A 19,668-nucleotide genomic window follows, 5' to 3' on the forward strand; every position below is an offset into this window, starting at 1 on the left:
TCAGACTGCTGGCTGCGGTCAGAGGCGCCATCAGACGGCCCCGCCCGCCGAGGCGGAGGGGGGTCAGACGCTGGCTGCGGTCAGAGGCGCGATCAGACGGCCCCGCCCGACGGGGTCGCCTCGGATGGCCCTGTCGGGCGTACGCCACGCGCGGGAGCTGCGACCTAGGCGGCGGACGGGTTACGTCCGAAGGCCACGCTGCCCGGACCTGGCAAAATGCACAGCTAGAGAGCCGCACCCGGCGCCGCCTGGGGCATCCCACCGGCTGTGAGCGGATGGGGAAATCCTCATGACTCGACTGTTTACCCCAGACCTACACACTCGCCGGGTTAAGCTCGAGCCACTGCCCCGACTGCGCCTGTCCTTCCAGCAGTTGCGTTGCCTCGCCCGTGACCACGACGGCATGCGGCGGCGCGCCCCACTGACCAGCGAGAGCCGGCCGTTGCGCTGCGGCTTGTGACCCGGCCCGTCGCCGTGGTCCGAGATCTTGCGCACCGAGCCGCCCTCGTCCTGCGGCAGCGCCGACGACACGATATCCGCCAGGCAGGTGAGGCCCGGCGCGCCCACCTCCCTGCTCGTCACCATCTCGTCTGCCGGGAGGTCAGGTCAGATCAGCACCTCCCCTGCCAGCAGGTCAGGCCAGATCAGCACCGCCCGTCTGCCGAGAGGTCAGATCGGGTCAGCACCTCCCATCTGCCGACAGCTCAGGCTAGATCAGCACATCCCCTGCCACCAGGTCAGGCCAGATCAGCACCGCCCATCTGCCGAGGGTCACGTCAGATCAGCGCCTCCCGTGTGCCGACAGAACAGGTCAGATGTTATACCTTCAGCTCTAGCCGGCCGTCTATAGTCAGGCCAGGTCTCGCGGCTGGGACGGCCGCCGGCCGTCCGGCCAGCGGCGCAGAGTCGCTTAAGATCGACCACAGAGAAGCAACCACGGCACACAGTCGGCCCACCCGACCCCTCCACACGGCTGCCGCCATTCAGTCCCAGTATGACACCGCCACCAGCTCGGGCCGTGGCCACCGACGGCGATCGTCCGCGCGCGCGCCCGGCAGCGCCCCACCAGCCGGCGGCGCCACTCACTCTCGACGTGCGCGAAGGCGCAGAAGGCGGCGCGCGGGCAGTAGCCGTTCTGCTGCACGTCGTTGCAGCGCGTCGACTTGTAGATCTCCGGGTGGAACTGTTGCTCGGTGCGCGTGTGGCAGTACTGGCAGCCGTCGCCGTGCTCGCAGCTGTTCGGGTCGCCCCACTCGTCGCCCTGCTTCACGTTCGGGCACGGCGTGGACCTGTCCGGACCGGGGGACCTGTCAGCGCGGCACGGGGGGGGGGGGGAGGCGGCAACGGTCACCGGGCCGGCAGGGCCGCCGGCCGGTCCACGGTAGCACCGAAGGCGCGCTCCCCGCGCCGACAGACGCGGTGAGTGACGCCCAGACGGGTCCCACACCAGCCCCTCGCTTCTCGCTCCCGTGGCCGGCGGCGGCTTTGCGCTCTCCGCCGCTGGCGACCGTCGACCACCCGCCTCCGAGGCGCGTCACCGCCACGGTGACCGTCCCCCGGGCTGGGCGCCGCCCGGCCGCCCTTCAACCCGCGCCGGCGCTCACTAGCGTCCCGGACGGCGAGCCCCTCCGGCCCCCCACTCACCGGTATTTGTACTTTTTCGGCGAGCGCCGCTTGTCGCGCGGGTTGTGGAACTGCGGGCAGGCGTAGCCCTGGCGGCAGAGACGCGGCGGCTTCTTGCACGGCTCCGTCTTGTAGTTGGCCAGCACGTAGTTGGTGTCTGAAGCCGGCCCTCCGTCAGTGACGTTGGAACATAACACGTGACGGGCGTTGTCACGAGGCCGCGCGGAGAGCCGCGCGTGCCGGCGGTGGGCCGGGGGACAGGCTCAAAGACCTCACACGAAGACCGGCGGACAACACCCACCGACCACACGAGCGCTCGAATCGTGGCGAGGATCCCGGATGATGGCGAAAGCAGGCGGAGCGGAGGGACTAACGCAGCTCAAACGTGTATACATTTACGCGTTCACGGGCATCTGAGCCAAAATTCCCGACGAAGAGACGCCCAAACACAGACAGCAGCGACGGCCGCCGCTTTACTGGGCCTGTTCAGCGCAATGCACGGCAGCGGCGGCGGCGCCAAGGGGACGGCCCACGCCGGCGCCGGCCGCCTCGACCGCCAGCGCCACCCTCGGCGCGGGGGTCACTGACCCTGCCACTTGGGATACTCGCTCATCATGTGCGCTCCTTGTCAGGCTGTTGGGACCGCTGCCGTTCACGTCCGTCTCCGGGTGGTCGATCATCTCCTGCTCCTTCTTGTCGTACACGGGCGGCCTGGCGGCGCCGGGACACGGCGTCGAACGCGGCTACGCGGCTGGGGTGGGGGTGGGTGGGGGGGGGGGGGGCGCGACACCGCGCGGCCACGCAGACGGCGGGGCCCGCGCCTCGCTCCGCCGGCATGCCGTGACACCGGTCACACCGTATTTCCCCTTCGCCCTCCCTCCCCCACCCTCACCAACGGACGCCAAGGTGAGGTCAATACTAAGACCTAAACGACATCTCTCGCAGAGAGAGCATGCTGTGACAAGCCAATGCCAGGATAATATTTAGCTATCCTGTCTTCCCATTACCAGTGCGATTTTCGGTAACACGAGGCGAGTAACTTTCCCAGGAATAGCACAATGACCTCGGCTCTGCATCGCGCGCCCCAGTCTTCTTACCTCAGATCGTTCTGACCATGAGCGAACGCGCAGTGCACGCCGTTCTTGTCGCAGAGCCCTCTGGAGTCCGTGTCGTGCACACACATGCCCGTCTTGTAATAGCGCAGATGGTAGCGCCGCTCCGTGTCGCCCGCCGTGCGATGCAAGTTGGAACACCTGGCGATAGATGCACCACTTTCAGTTGCAAGCCTGACTCGGCGCGGCGTGTCGCCGGATCATGTGACGGCGAGTCTGGCCATGAGCACCGGCTGTGAAGGGGATCGCGGCCCGCGCCGTCGCCACCCGCCGCCAGCAGCGCCGGCGCGTGATCTCCTTCGCGCGGGGTCGTGCCACCTCAAATCAGTCGCGGCATCGCCAACGGGACGGACGCATCGTGGCTGCCACAGCACCTGCGTTGGTGGCGCGAGAAAGGGGAAAGGGAGAGGGCACAACGGCATTTGTGATGATGAGAGTATGCCGGAGAGACGCGACGCGGAAAGACCGTTCCACAAACACCTGGAAAACATACAAACACGGCCCATAACGTACGGCGTCGTGCTAGAATAGCTAACACCGAGGATGCTGACCCGCTGAACGGATATATCCCATTTCCGGTTCTCGGCGCACATCGACCATGATGTAGAAAGGCCGGCCACGGCAGGTGATTACAATATTCTACGGGGTAGTCCTCCGCGAGGGAAGGGTCCCATTCTGCCTTCTTTGACATCCAAACACAGACGGTTAAACCCAGCGGCTCATGTAAAAACGCCAGTTACACCAAACGATCAAAACTTTTATAAGACGTAAGTATGCTGCATTAATACAGGGAATACTACTGCATCAAAAAATCAATTTGATTTCCTTGATCATTTAATCATCGACAGGTGTGAGGCATTAGACACTGATGCCCGCGCACACACTAGCCCATGACCAGCTAAATTATTTCGCGAGATTCAACCACAAACGCCAAAACTACGCAAAATCATAGACAGACCGTGTGGGATATTTCACCGAGGGAAATCACCAGCGGTGAGTTCGTACCCAATTAAGACAAGCACTATGACAGCTGGGGGCGGCAGCAGCCAGCGGCGGACAGCAGCAGCTCCCAGCGCCAGGGCGGTGCGGACGACCAGTCTCGCTTCAGCGCACGCGCCGCTTCCGCCACCCTCCCCCCTCCCCACCGCCCTGACGGCGGCCGATCAACAGCCGGCGGCGTCGTCTGCCCTCCACGCACGCTGTCCCCTCCTGGGCCCAGGCCGGCGGCGGCATCCCTCCCCCTGCCGGACCGTGGCCGGCGGCGACACCTCACCCCTCCGCGGACCCCTCCCAGCCCGTGTCCGGCGGCGTCAGCTCACCCTTCTGCCCCCCCCCCTCGGTGGCCGGCGCGCGGCAGGCCGGCCATCACGTGCCCCGGGTCGGCGACGGAGGCCGGCCGGGCCGGCGGCGGCTGGTCAAGACCGCGAGACACGGCCGCTCGGCGGCTGGTCAAGACCGCTAGACACGGCCGCTCGGAGGCGCCCAGCAGTCGCCGCCGGCACCGAGCATTGCCGCCACACACACAGAGCCCGTCTGGGGTCGCCCGCATGCAACCGGCCAACAAACAGGTAAGCATCTGGCGTCAACAAACAATCCCAACACGGCGGTGCAACGACGGTGGCGATCGCAGGCAACGGGTAGGAGGGGGCGGGGGTTCCCCGAGCTTCCCCTGCTGACATCAGTAGTCGCCATTTCCAGCGACACGGCTGGCATTTCCAGCGCGAGGCCGCCCTGCCCACGGACCGAAGAGCGGCATTCCGGAGAGTGCAGCGCTCATAATGGACAGCGCTGCGAGCGGGGCGCGGGAGTTCCGTGGCCCGGCGCGGCCGCCGCCGCCGCCGCCGGAGCTCGACTCGGTCGCAGGTCCGGCGCCGCCGCCCGGCCGGACGCTGTCACAGCCAGGGGGCCGGTGTACACACATACAAGCTGCTTTAGACCAGCTCGGCAAAAAAACCGCCAGCAGGAAAACACGTCTTGTCGAACGAGGTTGTAGCGGCTTTCATGATTTCAAGACTCATGGAATATGGCAGCTGGCCCGCCTCTGATGTGGTTTGAGCGGGAGCGACTTTGCTCGTGGCTCATCTGACCCGCCGCCTCATCAGTCAGGCAGTGATTCAGCTTCAGACGTGGCTGTGGCTGTAACCCACACTCAACAAGCATGACACACAAAGTGGCCCATCGGGCTCCAAGCCTTCGTGGTAACTTCCTCATCCACGAAAACAGCTGACGCGGGTTTCGCTACACTCCCGTGCGCCCGTCGCCCGTTACGAGCACGGCCCTGGCAGCCAGCTGGGCGGCGCCCTCTCCAGCACCGGCGGGGTGCCCCACGGCCGGCGGGCACCCCGCCGGCCGGCGGGGAAGGCCCGGCCCGCACGGCCACCGGCGACAGCGTGCTCCGGCATCCCCGCATGTCGCCGGACTCTGCGATTCGAGCCGCCTCGACGGGCAGCAAAAACACCTGGGGCGGCAGCTGTGCGACCGAGTCGTGATGCACATCGAGACGGCAACGCCTCGGGGATCAACTACAGCACTTGACGCGTGCTAGTCGAGAGCCGGCGTCATGTTTTCAACACTTTTTGCCTCCGTTTTGTTAAAACGTTGCACTTCTAACTTTAGGTATGGGCGCAGAATGACCTCCGTCGTCGGCGCGCACCGAAACTCAAATCATCATTCTTGTTGAAAATAACACGGAGACCATCCAAGAAGCTATCAGGGTTTCATAAATAATCCATGATGGGCCATCTGCCAGGAACACAGCGCCGCACCTGTGATGACGTCACGCCATCACGACATCAAGCCATCGGACGAGACCAATGCGCACGTGTTTTTTTCAATCGCCTGTCTGGTCGCTTGATCCGGTCGCATTCCGGGGCTTGAGTATGACCATTACGGCGCATCGAATGGATCGCAGTTATGCCGTAAACCCAGGTGTGTTGAATCTACACGGGACAGCGCTGTCCCGGTGGCAGCTTCAGGTAGCACCTGGGGCGATATTTCGGTGCCAGCTCTTACGTCGCGGCTAAGCAGCTGGCCTGTTATGCATGCAAGCGCTTGCAATGGCTTGCTCTGTTCCTCCTTCAAACTGCACTTACCACTCGACGAGCGGCACACGAAATATTTTGTGACGCGATATCGATAACGAAATTCCGTTCTTTTCTTGGGTGCCGGTATGCGTGTCTACATATGCTGCCAAAAACGTTGCAAACGTCGGTACCCAGCACAGTATCACGTCATCATCGGCGAAAAATCATCCAAGGACTCTCCCAACCCCTTGAAAGGAGACGAACACATATTTGGCCCCTACAATCTTAGAGGAGACAATGGCTCGTTTATTTTGCGGGATATCTTTGTACCTGGCGAACCACCTTAAGGACCGTAACAAGGACCATTTCCTCAAGTGCACTTGCATCGTAAATTCAATTTTCCCTTCGTGAGCAAGCGTGACTGTGCGCGGCTGCCCACACTAGCCCACAATCTCAGACACGGCGGGATGAAGCCCAATGACGCGTTCTGCACACCATTGCACCGAACTCACACAAGTCTCTTAGATCGACGCCAGCGCAAGTCGACCGGCACAAACTCCCCCCATGGCGCCAGGTGTGCGCTCCCACCGCCCATTCCCAACTTTGCCAAAGAGTCGGCGGCAGCGGCGCGCGCAATACGGAATGCGCGTTGGCGCGGGGGCGCGCGCAAAAACGGTCCGGCCACTCGGGGCCCGCAGCTGGTGTAATGCGTATCTCAGGCGGTGCGATGCACAGCCAGGGCGAGAGCGGACCCAGCTGGTGCGAGCACCGACGCAAAGCAACGCCCTGACGGGGGACCCTCCCAGCGGCGTGACTAACCCGCGTAGTGGCGGGCCAATCAGTTCAGGACGGGCCACTGACGACCCGACTCGATCTCGTCTAGCTCCAACAGTGCTCTTAATTTGCCACAGGAGTCCCATGCTTTCCACGGACGCCCAGCGTCCGAGAGAAGGCATCTTTCCAGAGCAAGCTTTCCAGCTGCCTCCGGAGTGAAACGTGGCGCGGCCTTGCTCGGATGCCTGTTCATGAATAGCCTCGCCGCTAAGCTTTTACCATTCGATTTAAAAATCGCGCACTCTAAACTGCCAAATGGCAGGACAAGTCTAGAGGAGACAGAATTTGTACATCCATTTCCCTATGACACCTTTTGGCCACATACTTTTTCAACACTTTTACATGTAAGGACTGGTTAAGACCACCATGACCATCGTCCGTTGCAGCGGGGGTTCTTCCTCTTTGTCAGGAATTCTGCTGCTGTGCTGACCCTGCACGGTAATGATGTCCTAAAATTCCGGATGTCGCTCCGATAGACTCGAGCATGCGACAAGCTCTGTCACGCTGAGAAGTAAGAAAGCAGAAGCATGATGTACTAGTAGTGTAGCGGTTACCGCGTCTGCGTTAACCTCTGCGCGTCTGGGAAACCAGAGGTACGGGGTTTGATTCCCCGCGGTTGCCCACCCTTCCCAGCCAGGATGAGAGGCAGGCGACGCCACACAGCCTCAGCGGCTGAATACGTCGTTAAGTCCCACGACGCACACACACACCAGAGCGGTAGGCTGGCTGTGTCAAGTGATGCCGCGACTCTCCGCCCAGTGAGACCGTCCACCGCCCAGCCGAGGTCGTCCAGCCGGTGACGGCATGTTCAACAAAATCCACCAATCGTCCAGCGTGCATTATCAGACCAGCAGGGGGGGCTTATGCTGGCACGGAACAAACACGTCACCGCGGTGCAAGTCTAGTCCCAATAACGCCACAGCAGTGTAAGGAAAGATAGTCACGTTCAGTTGTTCATGGCTGGAATGAAAAGAAGTGGGGTGGGACCTGTAGCGCTTGTGGACCACTCCTATGTGGAAAGGTGTCCAGACTTTGCTAAGTGCCCATGAGCCTCAGAATGTCCCCTTAAAGGGAGCTGAGGAATTAATTCTGCAGCGCTTTTAGTCAGAACAACAAACGACATAAGACTGGATGGAGTGTGCCTCATAGCAGCAACACTGCAAACTTCACCCAAAAGGGTGTGCAGTAGGTAAATATAAATTCATGCTACCAAAACTCTAGCTCTTCCGTGACCTTCGTCCGCACATCTCGTTCACTGCTCATCCCGGTTACCCTGAACACGAACCCTGACATCCGACCGGCCCGGCCGAGCGGCCGAGCCCAAGGCGCCCACATGCCAGGTTGCCTGCCGCTAAGTTTGGCGCTGATTGCCGATCCACAGCGGGGAGGGTTACAAGCAGTAAACCCCGAGCCCCGCAAACAGTAAACCTGGGAGAGATAGTACGAAAAATGGTGACATCCTTGTCACCCAGAAGCTGAATATGGAAACAGTCACAGAAGTCGCGCGAATTTCAAACACGTCCCAGCAACTGCTGGCGACACTTGGAATCACCTGGGCTGGAACCAATGCTATGGCATATCCAATGTAAATATATTGTTGCTGTGTGTGCCATTAAGCTCAATATGACCAACCAATATAAAAGTGGTGTCTCCAGGCTTCAGATCAGATTTTGTCACGTCCTTTGCATGTGATGCCCAGTCTCCCATGCTTGAGGACACTGCCAGCATGGTTGCTTAAACAGTTGCTTTTGAGATCCTACAGGTCTTCGGACCTAACCCTGAAGTCATTAATTGGTTAACTGAGCTAAGTAAAGGGCTGCAAGTCTGGAGACATGACACCATCACATGAGAGGATATTTTTGCTTCAAATCCAAGGCTTTTCACAACCATCACCAGGCTAAGAGGGTCCTGTGCTACACAAGACTCATACTCTTTAAAGGAGCTTTGAAGCACGGCTTTGCTCAAACCATCTTTGTACAAAGCTGCACTTATCAACCTCTACAGCACAATGTTCTTGAATGTCATTGTGTTTGCTTTCACTCAAGCTTTAAAGGCAGTTGTGTCCAACTGAACATTAGTACCCATCATTATTTAACATTTTGACCTTTTTAAATGGAGAACATGACAGCATCCATAGTATACCAGAGGTGTTACAAATACAAATTAAGCAAAAGTCCCACAGCATGGACATTGCTTGGTCTAATCAACAGGGAAAGACTGGCTGGCACCAGGCCAATGAGGGTTGCCCAGTCCATGATGGCCATGTCATAGTTGCAACACTGTCTCTCACCTAAACTGTCTACATCTCTATTTCACAAAAAATGTATAGGCAAAATAATGGTGAGTTTACTGAGCCATCAGTCTAGCATGGTGGGTTCCTGGCACATGCACCAGCCTCTGCTTAGCAAATATTACAAACCCACGAAACCCATCCAAACTATTTCAAATTGGCGACAAATGCCATGATTGGCTAATACCCTGCACCACTGAGCAGCCTGGACCAATAAAATGTTGATGACCTGTTTTTATCAGGAAGCTCTATTGTTCACTAACCAGAAATATGAGGAACTTATAATTAAGTCAGATTCCATCTTGTGACATAACCAATGTTACAGATGCAACTTGATGTTCCTCTGCAGATAATATGTAATAGGATATATCAGGGGAGTAAAAATGGCCATACCCATGATAATGACAAAGCAATACATGCCTGAGACATGAATGCTACCAAAAGCTTACTGGCCATGAGAGGGAGGATTGTAGCCTAGGGAAAGATTCCATACACACAGCCTGTTTACTTTAAAATAATCCAGCCCAGTTAAAACTATGATGCTGGAAGAATCTTATGAGGCATGATGACATCACAAATGGCTTGCAACAGTAATAGAGCATGCATAAGCAAATCAATATTTTGGGGCATATAATACTGAGCAGCAGCAACTGGACATATTCAGCAAAAGCTTGACTTCCTGACAGTATGCAGATAAACATGCCATTTCAATGAGCCAGCAACCATTCAGGAAATTATATGGGCTTCATAAAGAGCATGATTTATGTACCAAAGTATTTCAAGAGCATATCGTCCTTGAAAAAACAGGGAACCATCTATAGCTATCAACTAATCTATCTTAAACATATAAACAACTTTGAAAATTCCAAAACAGCATCTCAGAAATTACACAAGGAATGTTAAAAGTGACAGGCCAGGGTTGAACAACCAACCTCTAAAAAAGCACACTTCATCTATATTGAGCACCCTGCTATTGCTCACTACAATTAAAGGCCTGTCTGAATATCCAAGAATAACCATTCCCTTAGAGCACACAACTAATCATATCTTAAAACAAATTATAGAAATGTGACAACTGATGGAAGATAGCCATGTGCTATGAATTATGCTATTTACAACAAAATATCACCTTGTTATACCATAAGGCAGCATTGACATCAAAAATGGTCTAATACCCAACATTCAGAAACAGAAAATGTCCCTGGTCCTATATTTAGCAGGAAGCTTGCATCAATTCATTTGACAACAGAGTACCCCCCCCGTAACCATGGTCTTCTCCACACCTACATAACACGCCTGAAACAGAAATTACCCAGCTAGTCTCCCTCCTTGTTGCAATGTTTACTTACTCTTCCCCATCTGGACATTCTCCAGGGGACTCGTCATACTTAGTGCAGTACACATCAGGACTGTAGTTGAAGGCTCCATCACGACGGAGGATGGGACGCCTTCGACGCTGGTTTTTGAAAGTGCCAATGAAAGCAAGTGTATGGCCGGTGCTGATTGCACTTGTGTTGCTGGAAGAGCGGACATTGTTCCACGCGAAAATCCTTCAAGTATCTGAAACGGGGGACAGATGAGTGGAAATTAGCGATTCTGACCATAAAACACACACTCATATATCATGGCAAATTCGATTGAACTAAAATAAATGCATACTTACGACGAATGTAACGTTTTTTCCGAAAAATGCGCCGTTTTCCCCTCCGCACGCATCTTCACAACAACGGCGACTACTGCGCAGCGCGTCTGCGCAGAGTCTAGTCGATGGACTGCGCGCTGATTGGTCAATAGGAAGGAGAGGGTTGTGACGTCTGCACTACGAGAAGGTCAAATTTACGCACGCTGGGGCGCCGTTGGGGTAGCGTACGCCGCGTCGTTGGTTGATGCTATACACGGGTTTTTGTCCACAGATTGATGGATGGACGGCATGGTGGGAAAATAGACCAGTCATAATCTCGGGGCAAATGCGGACGGGCGTAAGCTGGATCAGTGTTTAAATTCAGTCCTGCAGATCTAGCCTCGTCGGTGAATAGAGGGCTACCATCAGCGTTGCTGTATTGATCCACAACGGGCGCTGCGGCCCGGAGCGGAGCCGCAGAAAATGAATGAAAGTCCGTTCTTTGTTCTCAAGGCAAAACATTCGCATGAATAGCGCTTGAGCGTGTGAACCACACCACCGCAGAACGGCGCGCGTAGCGTCCGGGCACAAAGTCGGACAAAAAAAAACGACACAAAAAAACAACAAAAAACAGTCGATTGGGAAAAAGTTGAACAAAAAGTCTTGTAGCATGAAAGCGGAATAGGAAACGTTAGTCGAAATCGGAAAAGTCGGACGACGAAAAGTCGACAGGGATGTAAGTCGAATCGGGAAAAAGTCAAAGGACAACTAGTCAACATGGTTAAAAGTCGAATTGCAGGGATTCGCATTGAAAAGTGAAATAAAAAAGTTTTGAGACTCAAGTTAAATAGGGTTCTTAGTCGACAGTGATAGCAAAAAATAAAAGTCCAAAGACGATAACTCCAAAGCATAATAATCGCAGGAAGTCCACGTAACACTGCTGATTGCTTATGATGATAGTAATGGCACACTCAATATCACAAGCGCAGCTTATAACGCCATGTGTCAACAATATAAACCAATTTTTTTATCTACTGCATCGCTGTACCTCTCGATGTATTGAGGACTGATATCACGGCGTTGGAACTCTGAACTCACAATGCCGAACACATGGTGTAGTTTTCCTATTCAGGTGTGTGTGGGGGGGGGGGGGGGGGAGGGAAAGGCTGCACCCCTCACCAATAACCAGGAACTTTAAGGTTTCCCTCCAGCTGAAGCCAATCACAATAGTTCATGTGTGGAGCGGGTCAACACGATGGTGTGATTACTTTTTATGGCTTTCATAACGCACACGCGGCTCATTGCCGGACACAGTCGCATATCACGCGCCGCCCGCTGTCCTGCTGCCGCCCTGTGGTTCCCCGCCCCTCCCTCTCCCTTGAGAAGAACGCCGGAGAGATCGAGGCCGTGCGCCGCCACGCAGCCGGCGAAAGCCAGGTGATGTCGCAAAACAGTTGAAAGCTTTATTTTGGGGTCGCGTTCAGGCCATTAGGTAGCAGCTTTCCCGAAAACCACCTTAAAATCCGTCTAGTCCCGACCTGCCCCGTTCTATAGCGTCATGCGCCGTCTCGCACTGGCTGGTCTCGTTCTGTTCTGTCCGGTTCCGTCAGAATTTTCCTGGTTTTGTCTAGTCCCGGCTGATCTCGTTCTGTTCCGTCCGGTTCCGTCAGAACTCGCCTGGCTTCGTCTAGTCCCGGCTGGTCCCGTTCTGTCCCGTCCGGTTCCCTTCGACCACGTCTGGTGCCGCCTGATACTGTCTGATTGCGTCCGTTCAGGTGTGGCCTCGTCTGGTGCCGTCCGGCTCGGTCCAGTCCACTCCCATCTGGTCCCATCTGGTCTCGTCCGGTTCCATCTGATCCGATCCCATCTCGTCTGTTTTCGCCCGGCGTGATCTGGTCCCATCCCGTCCCCTTTGGTATCATCTGGTCCTGTCCGATCCCGCCCACTCCGCTCCCGTCCCATCTAGCCTCATCCAGTTCCATCTGTTTCTCCATGGCTAAAACTCAACATCATCGACATCCACTCATCCACTCATCATGCTCATCCTCCGCTCATACCCCACGTCAAATCCTTATGACCTTTCTATTTGAGATAATTTTGACTTCTAGCATTTTGCACTTCCATATTGACCTTTATCCCTGTCGAGGTTGTGCTTTCGGCTCGTTACGTGTCCACTTTGGTCTCCGTCGAAGTGTCGTCCTTTGGAGCTTCTCCTGTTCGTCTGCTATCCCTGTCGACTTGCATTTCTTTTGATTTTTGTGCTTCGACTTTTCCCAGTTTGACCATTGTGCCTGTCGAGTTTCCTCACTTCCGATTTTTTTCATTCAACATTTTCCACTCGTCTATTTGTCTAGGAAAAGAGGCGGCCATTGCTGGAGCTTCGTAAACAGCTTCTTTTTTGGGGGGGCGAGGCGAAACACATCTTCCAAATGGAGAGAAGTCTTACATTCCCACTGGGTCACATTTAAAATGCTTTTAACAAAAGGTTTGGCGAGTTATTAGTGGCCCGGCTAAGCATGGGGGTCATCACCCCTCCGTCAACATGGTGACGAGGTGAATCCGAATTTGGCAAGGGTATGCAACAGTTTCCGATGGTCTCTTTTCCCTCAAGACCACCATGGATTTTAAAGGGCACCCACTACCTTTGCCATGAATGTGAGGTCAGGGAAAAAGTTGCTCTGACAGGGGTGGTGAGACTCAGTTGTTCAGAGCGTTGGCAAAATTTGGTGATGCGCTGGTCACTGGTCCGAATCTAATGAGATTGCTGGTGTTCCACTATTTCGCTGCTAAAATCCGCTAAAATCGTCGTTAACTGTTAAGATTGTCATAGGAGATTGCGATATTAATGACCGCAGATTTTACGTGCGTCTAATAACAACCCAAACATTATTATCACTGTTTACTGATAAACAACACGCTATAGTTATATGCATTTGTTATTGTTCTCTGCTTGTGAGCCAATTGAATCCGTCTGAAATTTCTATCGGTCTCGGACTGAAACGCTGGGTTTGTTCAAGTTTTTAAACCGTTCTGTTATGTGTCTTGGCCTAAGGGCAACACTTAATATAATTTTGGAGACCATCCCGCAATGCTGACTTGAGTCCCCCGATCAGGGCTGGATATCGCTCTCGGGAAGTGATGGGCCCCATGATCCTCCTGTTCGGTGTTGGTGGTCTCTGGCCGAAATGGAGGCCCACACTGTTCCGGGGGTCCCCAATCGATGCAAGAGGCCCCCTGACCGACATTTAAGGCCAAGGTCCGTGAAGCGGGAGGGCATCCTTAGTGTGACCTTCAGCCAAGGTCACATTAGGGCGGCTGAAGGACCTTTTCGGGTCCTTCAGCCACCCAGTCGGGCCCTTGATCTTTGGTCCCGAGGGATCCTGCAGCCTTCTTAGGACCTCCCCAAACAAGGCCGCTGGTCGGTAAGGGGTCGACTACAACGACTAGCCGACACATGACCCCCTGGTAGGCATTGTGACCCCTGACCGACACAGGGGCCCAACCATTGTTTCAGCGACCCAGACCAATGCATGTCTTACCCCCGGCCTTGCTCCTGCGTGGGAAATAGAACCCTAAGGTTCAGACTGACAGGGAGCCAACTGTTTGGTGTTCGTGGTCTCCGGCCGACTTAGACACCCGCATCGTCTCAGGGGTCCTCAAAAAGTGCAAGAGAACCTTTGACTGGTGTTCCAGATCACGATCCTGCGAGTCACGATTCCTTATGTGACCTAAGACCAGTCCCTCAGGCCTTTATGTCCTCCAACCGGGACCTCGATCGTCGGTTCCGGTGGGCCACCCAGGTGTGTCTTCGGGTCTCCTCGAACGTTTCCCTTGGTCGGCTCGGGGCCCTTTGCGAGCAAAGTACCCTTTGTTAGGCTCTGTGGGCCTCTGACAGATACGGGGGCCCCGACCATTGTAAATCGTTGGCCCCGGCTTTGCCGTTGCTTGGAAAGTGGTCCCTCAGGCCCATACCAACACAGAGCCGATTGTGTGGTACTGGTGTTGTCTCATCACCATGCAGGCCAATATCGAGTTAGAGGGTCTTCGATCGGAGCAAAGGGCCCCCTGACTGTCATCTGAGGGTCCGTCTCGCAAACCAGAACCCCTGAATAGGACTCCGACCAGCCCTTCGCGCCCTTAGACCTTCTAATCGGGCCCTTGATCGTCGGACCCGGCGGGCCCTCCAGGCTCTTCGAGACTCCTCGAACATACGAGCGGGATGACGTGACATTTTTTATCCCAGCCCACGTGCATCAGCTAGTTGATGTCAGTAGCGCAGGCAGGAGGGGGAGGCAAAGGGGCACTAAGAAACTACCCCCGTCCCTAGGATTCCAAGGGCCGTTCGGGCCAATCGGAACCCACAATTAAGGGCCCGATTTGAGTGCCCGAAGGGCCCTAGAGGCCGGCCGGAGGTCGCACTCAGGGGCTCCGGTCCGCAGGGCCGGGCACTCAAATGCTAGCCGACCCCCTGCAGCGATTCTGCGGTCTGACCCCCTGCGGCGATCACGGATCTTGTGTCAGTCAGGGCTCCTGCGTCATTCCAGGGTGCGCGGGCCAGCGTCAGAAGGCCTCCCGCGTCAAGGAGCGGGACGATGTGATGTGATGTATCCATTTGAGGGCTTTCAGTTCGGTAAGGGATCCCGCCCCGTGTCGCCATAATGGCAGCCGGAAGACACACCACGGTGGGACAGATGTAGCGGTGGACCATGCCCCGGGTCAGTGTGCCGAACAATCGCTCGCGGATCGTGTTGCGGGGATGAGCCTTGGAAGGAGTACGAAAGGTGCTGCTCGGGCGCGTGGGCGCGCGTCTATCCCTGTCGGCGTTGCGTGCGGCAGCTCGCCGTTGTGTGTGGGGTGGTCCAACCGACATGTGATCTCGAATAGAACAGAATGGCCTTCAGCCCTTTTAGCCCCAACGTTTGCACGAGAACGTTCATTGTTTTTGCAGAATCGACTAGTGAAACAAGCTACATCAAAAGGTTTGAGCCTGCGCGCACACAATTTCGGGAGCAAGGACAGCAATGGCCTTGGTTGCAGTTTCCGTACAATCGAGCGGCGTTGGACATTGCAGTTAACTCTAGAGAGCGTACGCCTTGCGCGTAAGAACGACCATCGTAAAATAATGTTTTTAAATGTCTTTCAAAATCAATTGACAGAGTTCAAACATAATAGATGAATAAGACTGCGTGCATTTTTTTCTGGTAACCTTGAGGTTGTCCTGTGAACATATTTGTAGTCACAGCAACACGAAAAACTAAGATTTTACGCTTACTCTTCCAGTTCCACCACCAGACTCCAGCGCCACTTCGCGGTGATGTAAAGGCCGACTCGTTACTATCACCAATCCAGAAATCGCACAGGCGAAATATACACCCGAACATTTTCTACATGTAAGACCTCGTGTCTTAAATGGTTGAAAGGTACTTCTTCCAGATGTGTCATCATTTTCGTCCACCTGCTCGCCTTGACTTAGTGTTAGCCACGGGGCCGAGGCTGCGCGGCCTACGAAAACTGCAACGCCTGGCGTCGAGGCTCTAGATGTTAAGATATGCGGGCACGCGTGTTCAGAACTACGTTGCATAAGTTGTGCTGCTTATTTATTCTGACTGAATGTCGAATATTTCCAGGCAAACAGGGCCTGGCCATGTTAGAACAAATCAATGTCCCATTTTGATCTTTGATCTACATTGGTAGTGTCTTTCATATCTCTGTACAGTCAAATACAAATTCTGACAAAGTTTCTTAGTTCTGTCGGTTTAAAAAGAGTCTAATGGACCATTGCAAAATGAACAGTGCAGTCGATCAATTTCATGTAGTCGTTTAACGCATCAATTTTTTCGGCTCATTGACTACAAACTTCATGCCGAATTGATTTGGCTGTAGTTTCCGGTTTTTTTGCAATCACACAAGGTCAAAATAGGAAATAACATAGAAAAACATGTCTTCATTAACAAATAGGCCAAATCCGGGGAATTCTTCTTAAGGAGGGGAGGGGAAGGGCTGCGTGATCTGCTGGGTGTGAATGAACAAAGTCCCGGGAATTAAATTTTCTTACTTGGCCGTCAAGAAAGACATGAACTCGCTTTAGCCCGTTGTTAGGTGGCGGCAGTCAAGTTAAGTTCCACGGCATTATCCAATGAGCATGTTATTCGCTGATCGTGTTATGCACTCCATTCCCGCGAGTGGGCTCTTCGGCGAACTCCTCTTTCCTAAGCCGCGATACCATTTCCTGTGAAAATATTACCAGCATTTTTGCAAACAAGCATCGCGAGGCCATACCACGATATGTTAGTTTTGGTGACAGGTCGCCTTAAAGAGCGCATGCGCATTGTCGCAACGGATTAACGCCATTTTCAATCTACTGGTGCATCGCGTAGGCAATGAAGGCGCTAGATAGTAGCGCTCCCTGGGTCGGGCGGTTCGCGTCCGCAACTAACACTTCTCCGGATGACCGAGAGGTGTCCCTGCCTGTTCAGACCTGAGGTGCTCCTTGCTGACATTCCTGAGTCTGTATGGGCGGCTCGTGGACAAGCCTGGCTCATTTTCATGCAGGCTGCAGGTGGGGCGGTATTTTGTCTCCATCTGGGACCCAGATGGACCGCTCGCACGCTACCATATTTGGAACAGGTGCATCAGACTTTTTTGTGCTCGCACATTGGATTTTCTCTATATCATGTACAAATGAGTGCGTAACGAGGGAGAGCAGCACCGGCTCATGTAGGATACATGTGGGCAAGTTAGGATCATGTCAACGTAGGCTGCAGATGCGCTAGTCCTTATGCTCAAGGTTGGATCCAGATGGACTGCCCATATGCTGAAATCTTCTGCACTTGTGCATTAATTTTTGCACTTTGCTTTCCATAGTTGGATATTTTCTTATCGCTTACATGCTAGTTTGCAACAAGGGAGAGCGGCGTAGACTCAGATGCAAACGGGCCGCATGCGGGCAAGCTTACCATAGGCCAACATGAGATGCAGGCGGACTGGTGCTTAGGCCCCACCTGGGACCCAGATAGAATGCTCATATGCTACCATCTTGACTATATGCACAATAGTTTTCGTGCCGTGTGCTTCCTGGTTAGGTTTTACCATACGATGGACAACTACGAGCGACAGTTATCATGTATCCCATCCGCGTGGGCTGCGTGTGGGCAAGCTGGACTCACTGCAACATTAATTCGAGGTGGGTCAGGGGTGTGTTTAAGGGTGTGAGGGACACTGAGCACGGCCCAGTCCCCTTGTCAAAATTTCATGTGCTTTTATATGCATGCGTTATATACATGTGCCACTTACTGTGAAGACCGAAAACGGTAGGATGAAGTGAAGCGTGTGCAGGGGTTTCAAGTTGTTCCATATCGGTTTGATATCGTTAATCGTTCTCTATGACGGTGACAATTGACGTCTGATACCACGATAGCAAAACGGTGAATGCGTCTGCGCAATTTTGCCATCTGCGACCAAGCGGGCACGAGGAGGAGATCCAGGCTGCGCAGCGCCAACACTGCCGGTATGCTGTGACGTAAACGCTCTCGCCTGAACCGCGAAGGTCATTTATCTCTGTGGCTTGAGCGCCATTGGACAGGCCGAACGGTTCATGCATAACTGCATATTAACTCAGGTGAATCCCCGAATATTAATGGCAACGACGGGCGCTCCGACGCGGAAGCCAAGGACAAGGACAGCCTTGATAGGGACCACGGGTCCGGTTGGACAGGGGGTGGGCCTGTCGATGGCAGAAGGCATGGCCTTGGTCACATGCTCGAGCAATGCTCCGCGTTGGTTGTTAGAACGCTTGAAAACGTGCGAGTCGTTCTCACTAGGACACACCTATACTGCACCTCACACAGATACGGCGCTGCCCCGTATTTACGTCCGCCGTCCGCGCCCTTCGAAATTTCTGGACCGCTCTCCTAGTCTTTTTCTTTGCCGCCGAACCCCTCCGTACTACACACACACGCATCGTGCAGTTTTCCGTGGGAGAAGGTGGATCTCCGATGAAGAAAAACCGCAGAATCATGTAACACAACAAAACTGCAAACTGACTCAGCATTATCGAAAAATGTGGCTATTCATAGTATAAATGTGTTGTTTCTGGAGATGAATAATAAATGACGGTACACGTTCGGGATGGAATGTATGGAACACAATGCAGAGGCTCTCAAATGCAGAGGCAGGCTCTCAAATGCAGAGGCTCTCGGGTCTCGACTCCCGGCGGCGGGCGTGAAGACCTGCCCGCGCTGCCTGACGGCGGATAGGAGGGGATGGGGAGGGGGGGGGGGGGGGCACGAAGACGAGCGCCGTACCGCGCGCACGGCCGCACGCGGCGCTCGGCGGTCACGGCCGTGGCTCAATCAGTCTGCGACTGTAAACCACGCTATGACGACTTACTCTGCGTGACGTGAGTCCTGGGCTCGACCTGTGATATTATTTCCGGAGAAGATTTTTCACTGATATCGGCAGCCAACCGATGTATGGAAAAATGTGTTTCTCCTGTATGTTTTCTTGCACCGTAAATGACTTTTCATTAGAACTTGTGTTTGTGGTCGGCATTCGTTGGAATAAGCAGCAGCACGATGAATATCCAAACTTAACTTAAAACCTAAAGCTTAAAACTTAGCTTAGAACTTGAATTCTGTGTGTGTGTGTGCACTCCCAATCTAACAACGTAACTCAAACAACCAATGGCGGCAAGCATCAGTGTGTGAGCATTGTGTGATCAGTTATCAAGCCGCTGTACACAGCCCACAGCCCAGGCTGCACACATCAATGTTCGGTGTTAGCACCGCATCGTGCATAATGTGTAAACTACTGCTATTGTTGGAGTCCGATCAAGCTTGGATGTATTGTGCACAATCCAGCGTGGCGAAAATATTTCCGAGGTATCAGGCGCGCTTCATCGGAATTACAAAAGGCCCAATGACAGCGACAAATAAGAGGCTTGAGCCGCTGCTTTTTATCTGGCCGCAGCGTCTTCCGGAGAATAACAACTGTTGGAAAGTCCGGCGCGCAGCCGGACGTGGTGCGCTGACGTGCCGTTTAAAACAGCGGCTGACATCCGGAAACTTGGACACGGAAGTAACGTGACAGGCTAGATGGTCTTCGACATCACGCGATATTGTACGAACTGTCCCGCCGTGAATCTCTGTCTCTGTCTCTGTCTCTGTC

At 54.4% G+C, this 19,668-nt stretch overlaps 1 protein-coding gene across 1 annotated transcript; it reads right to left on the minus strand.

The window, feature by feature from the left end:
• On the minus strand, positions 1–2,236 carry LOC119095146 (RING finger protein unkempt-like). Its single transcript, XM_037218028.1, has 5 exons — positions 2,212–2,236; positions 1,645–1,780; positions 1,087–1,289; positions 427–590; positions 1–12 (listed from the first exon to the last, which is right to left on the minus strand). Exons 1-5 carry the CDS (start codon positions 2,234–2,236, stop codon positions 1–3), a joined length of 540 nt encoding a protein of 179 aa, XP_037073923.1.
• Positions 2,237–19,668: the final 17,432 nt, after the last annotated feature.

This window comes from Pollicipes pollicipes, unplaced genomic scaffold (assembly GCF_011947565.3).
Source record: "Pollicipes pollicipes isolate AB1234 unplaced genomic scaffold, Ppol_2.1 Scaffold_4219;HRSCAF=4965_pilon_pilon_pilon, whole genome shotgun sequence".
Taxonomy (NCBI): domain Eukaryota; kingdom Metazoa; phylum Arthropoda; class Thecostraca; order Pollicipedomorpha; family Pollicipedidae; genus Pollicipes; species Pollicipes pollicipes.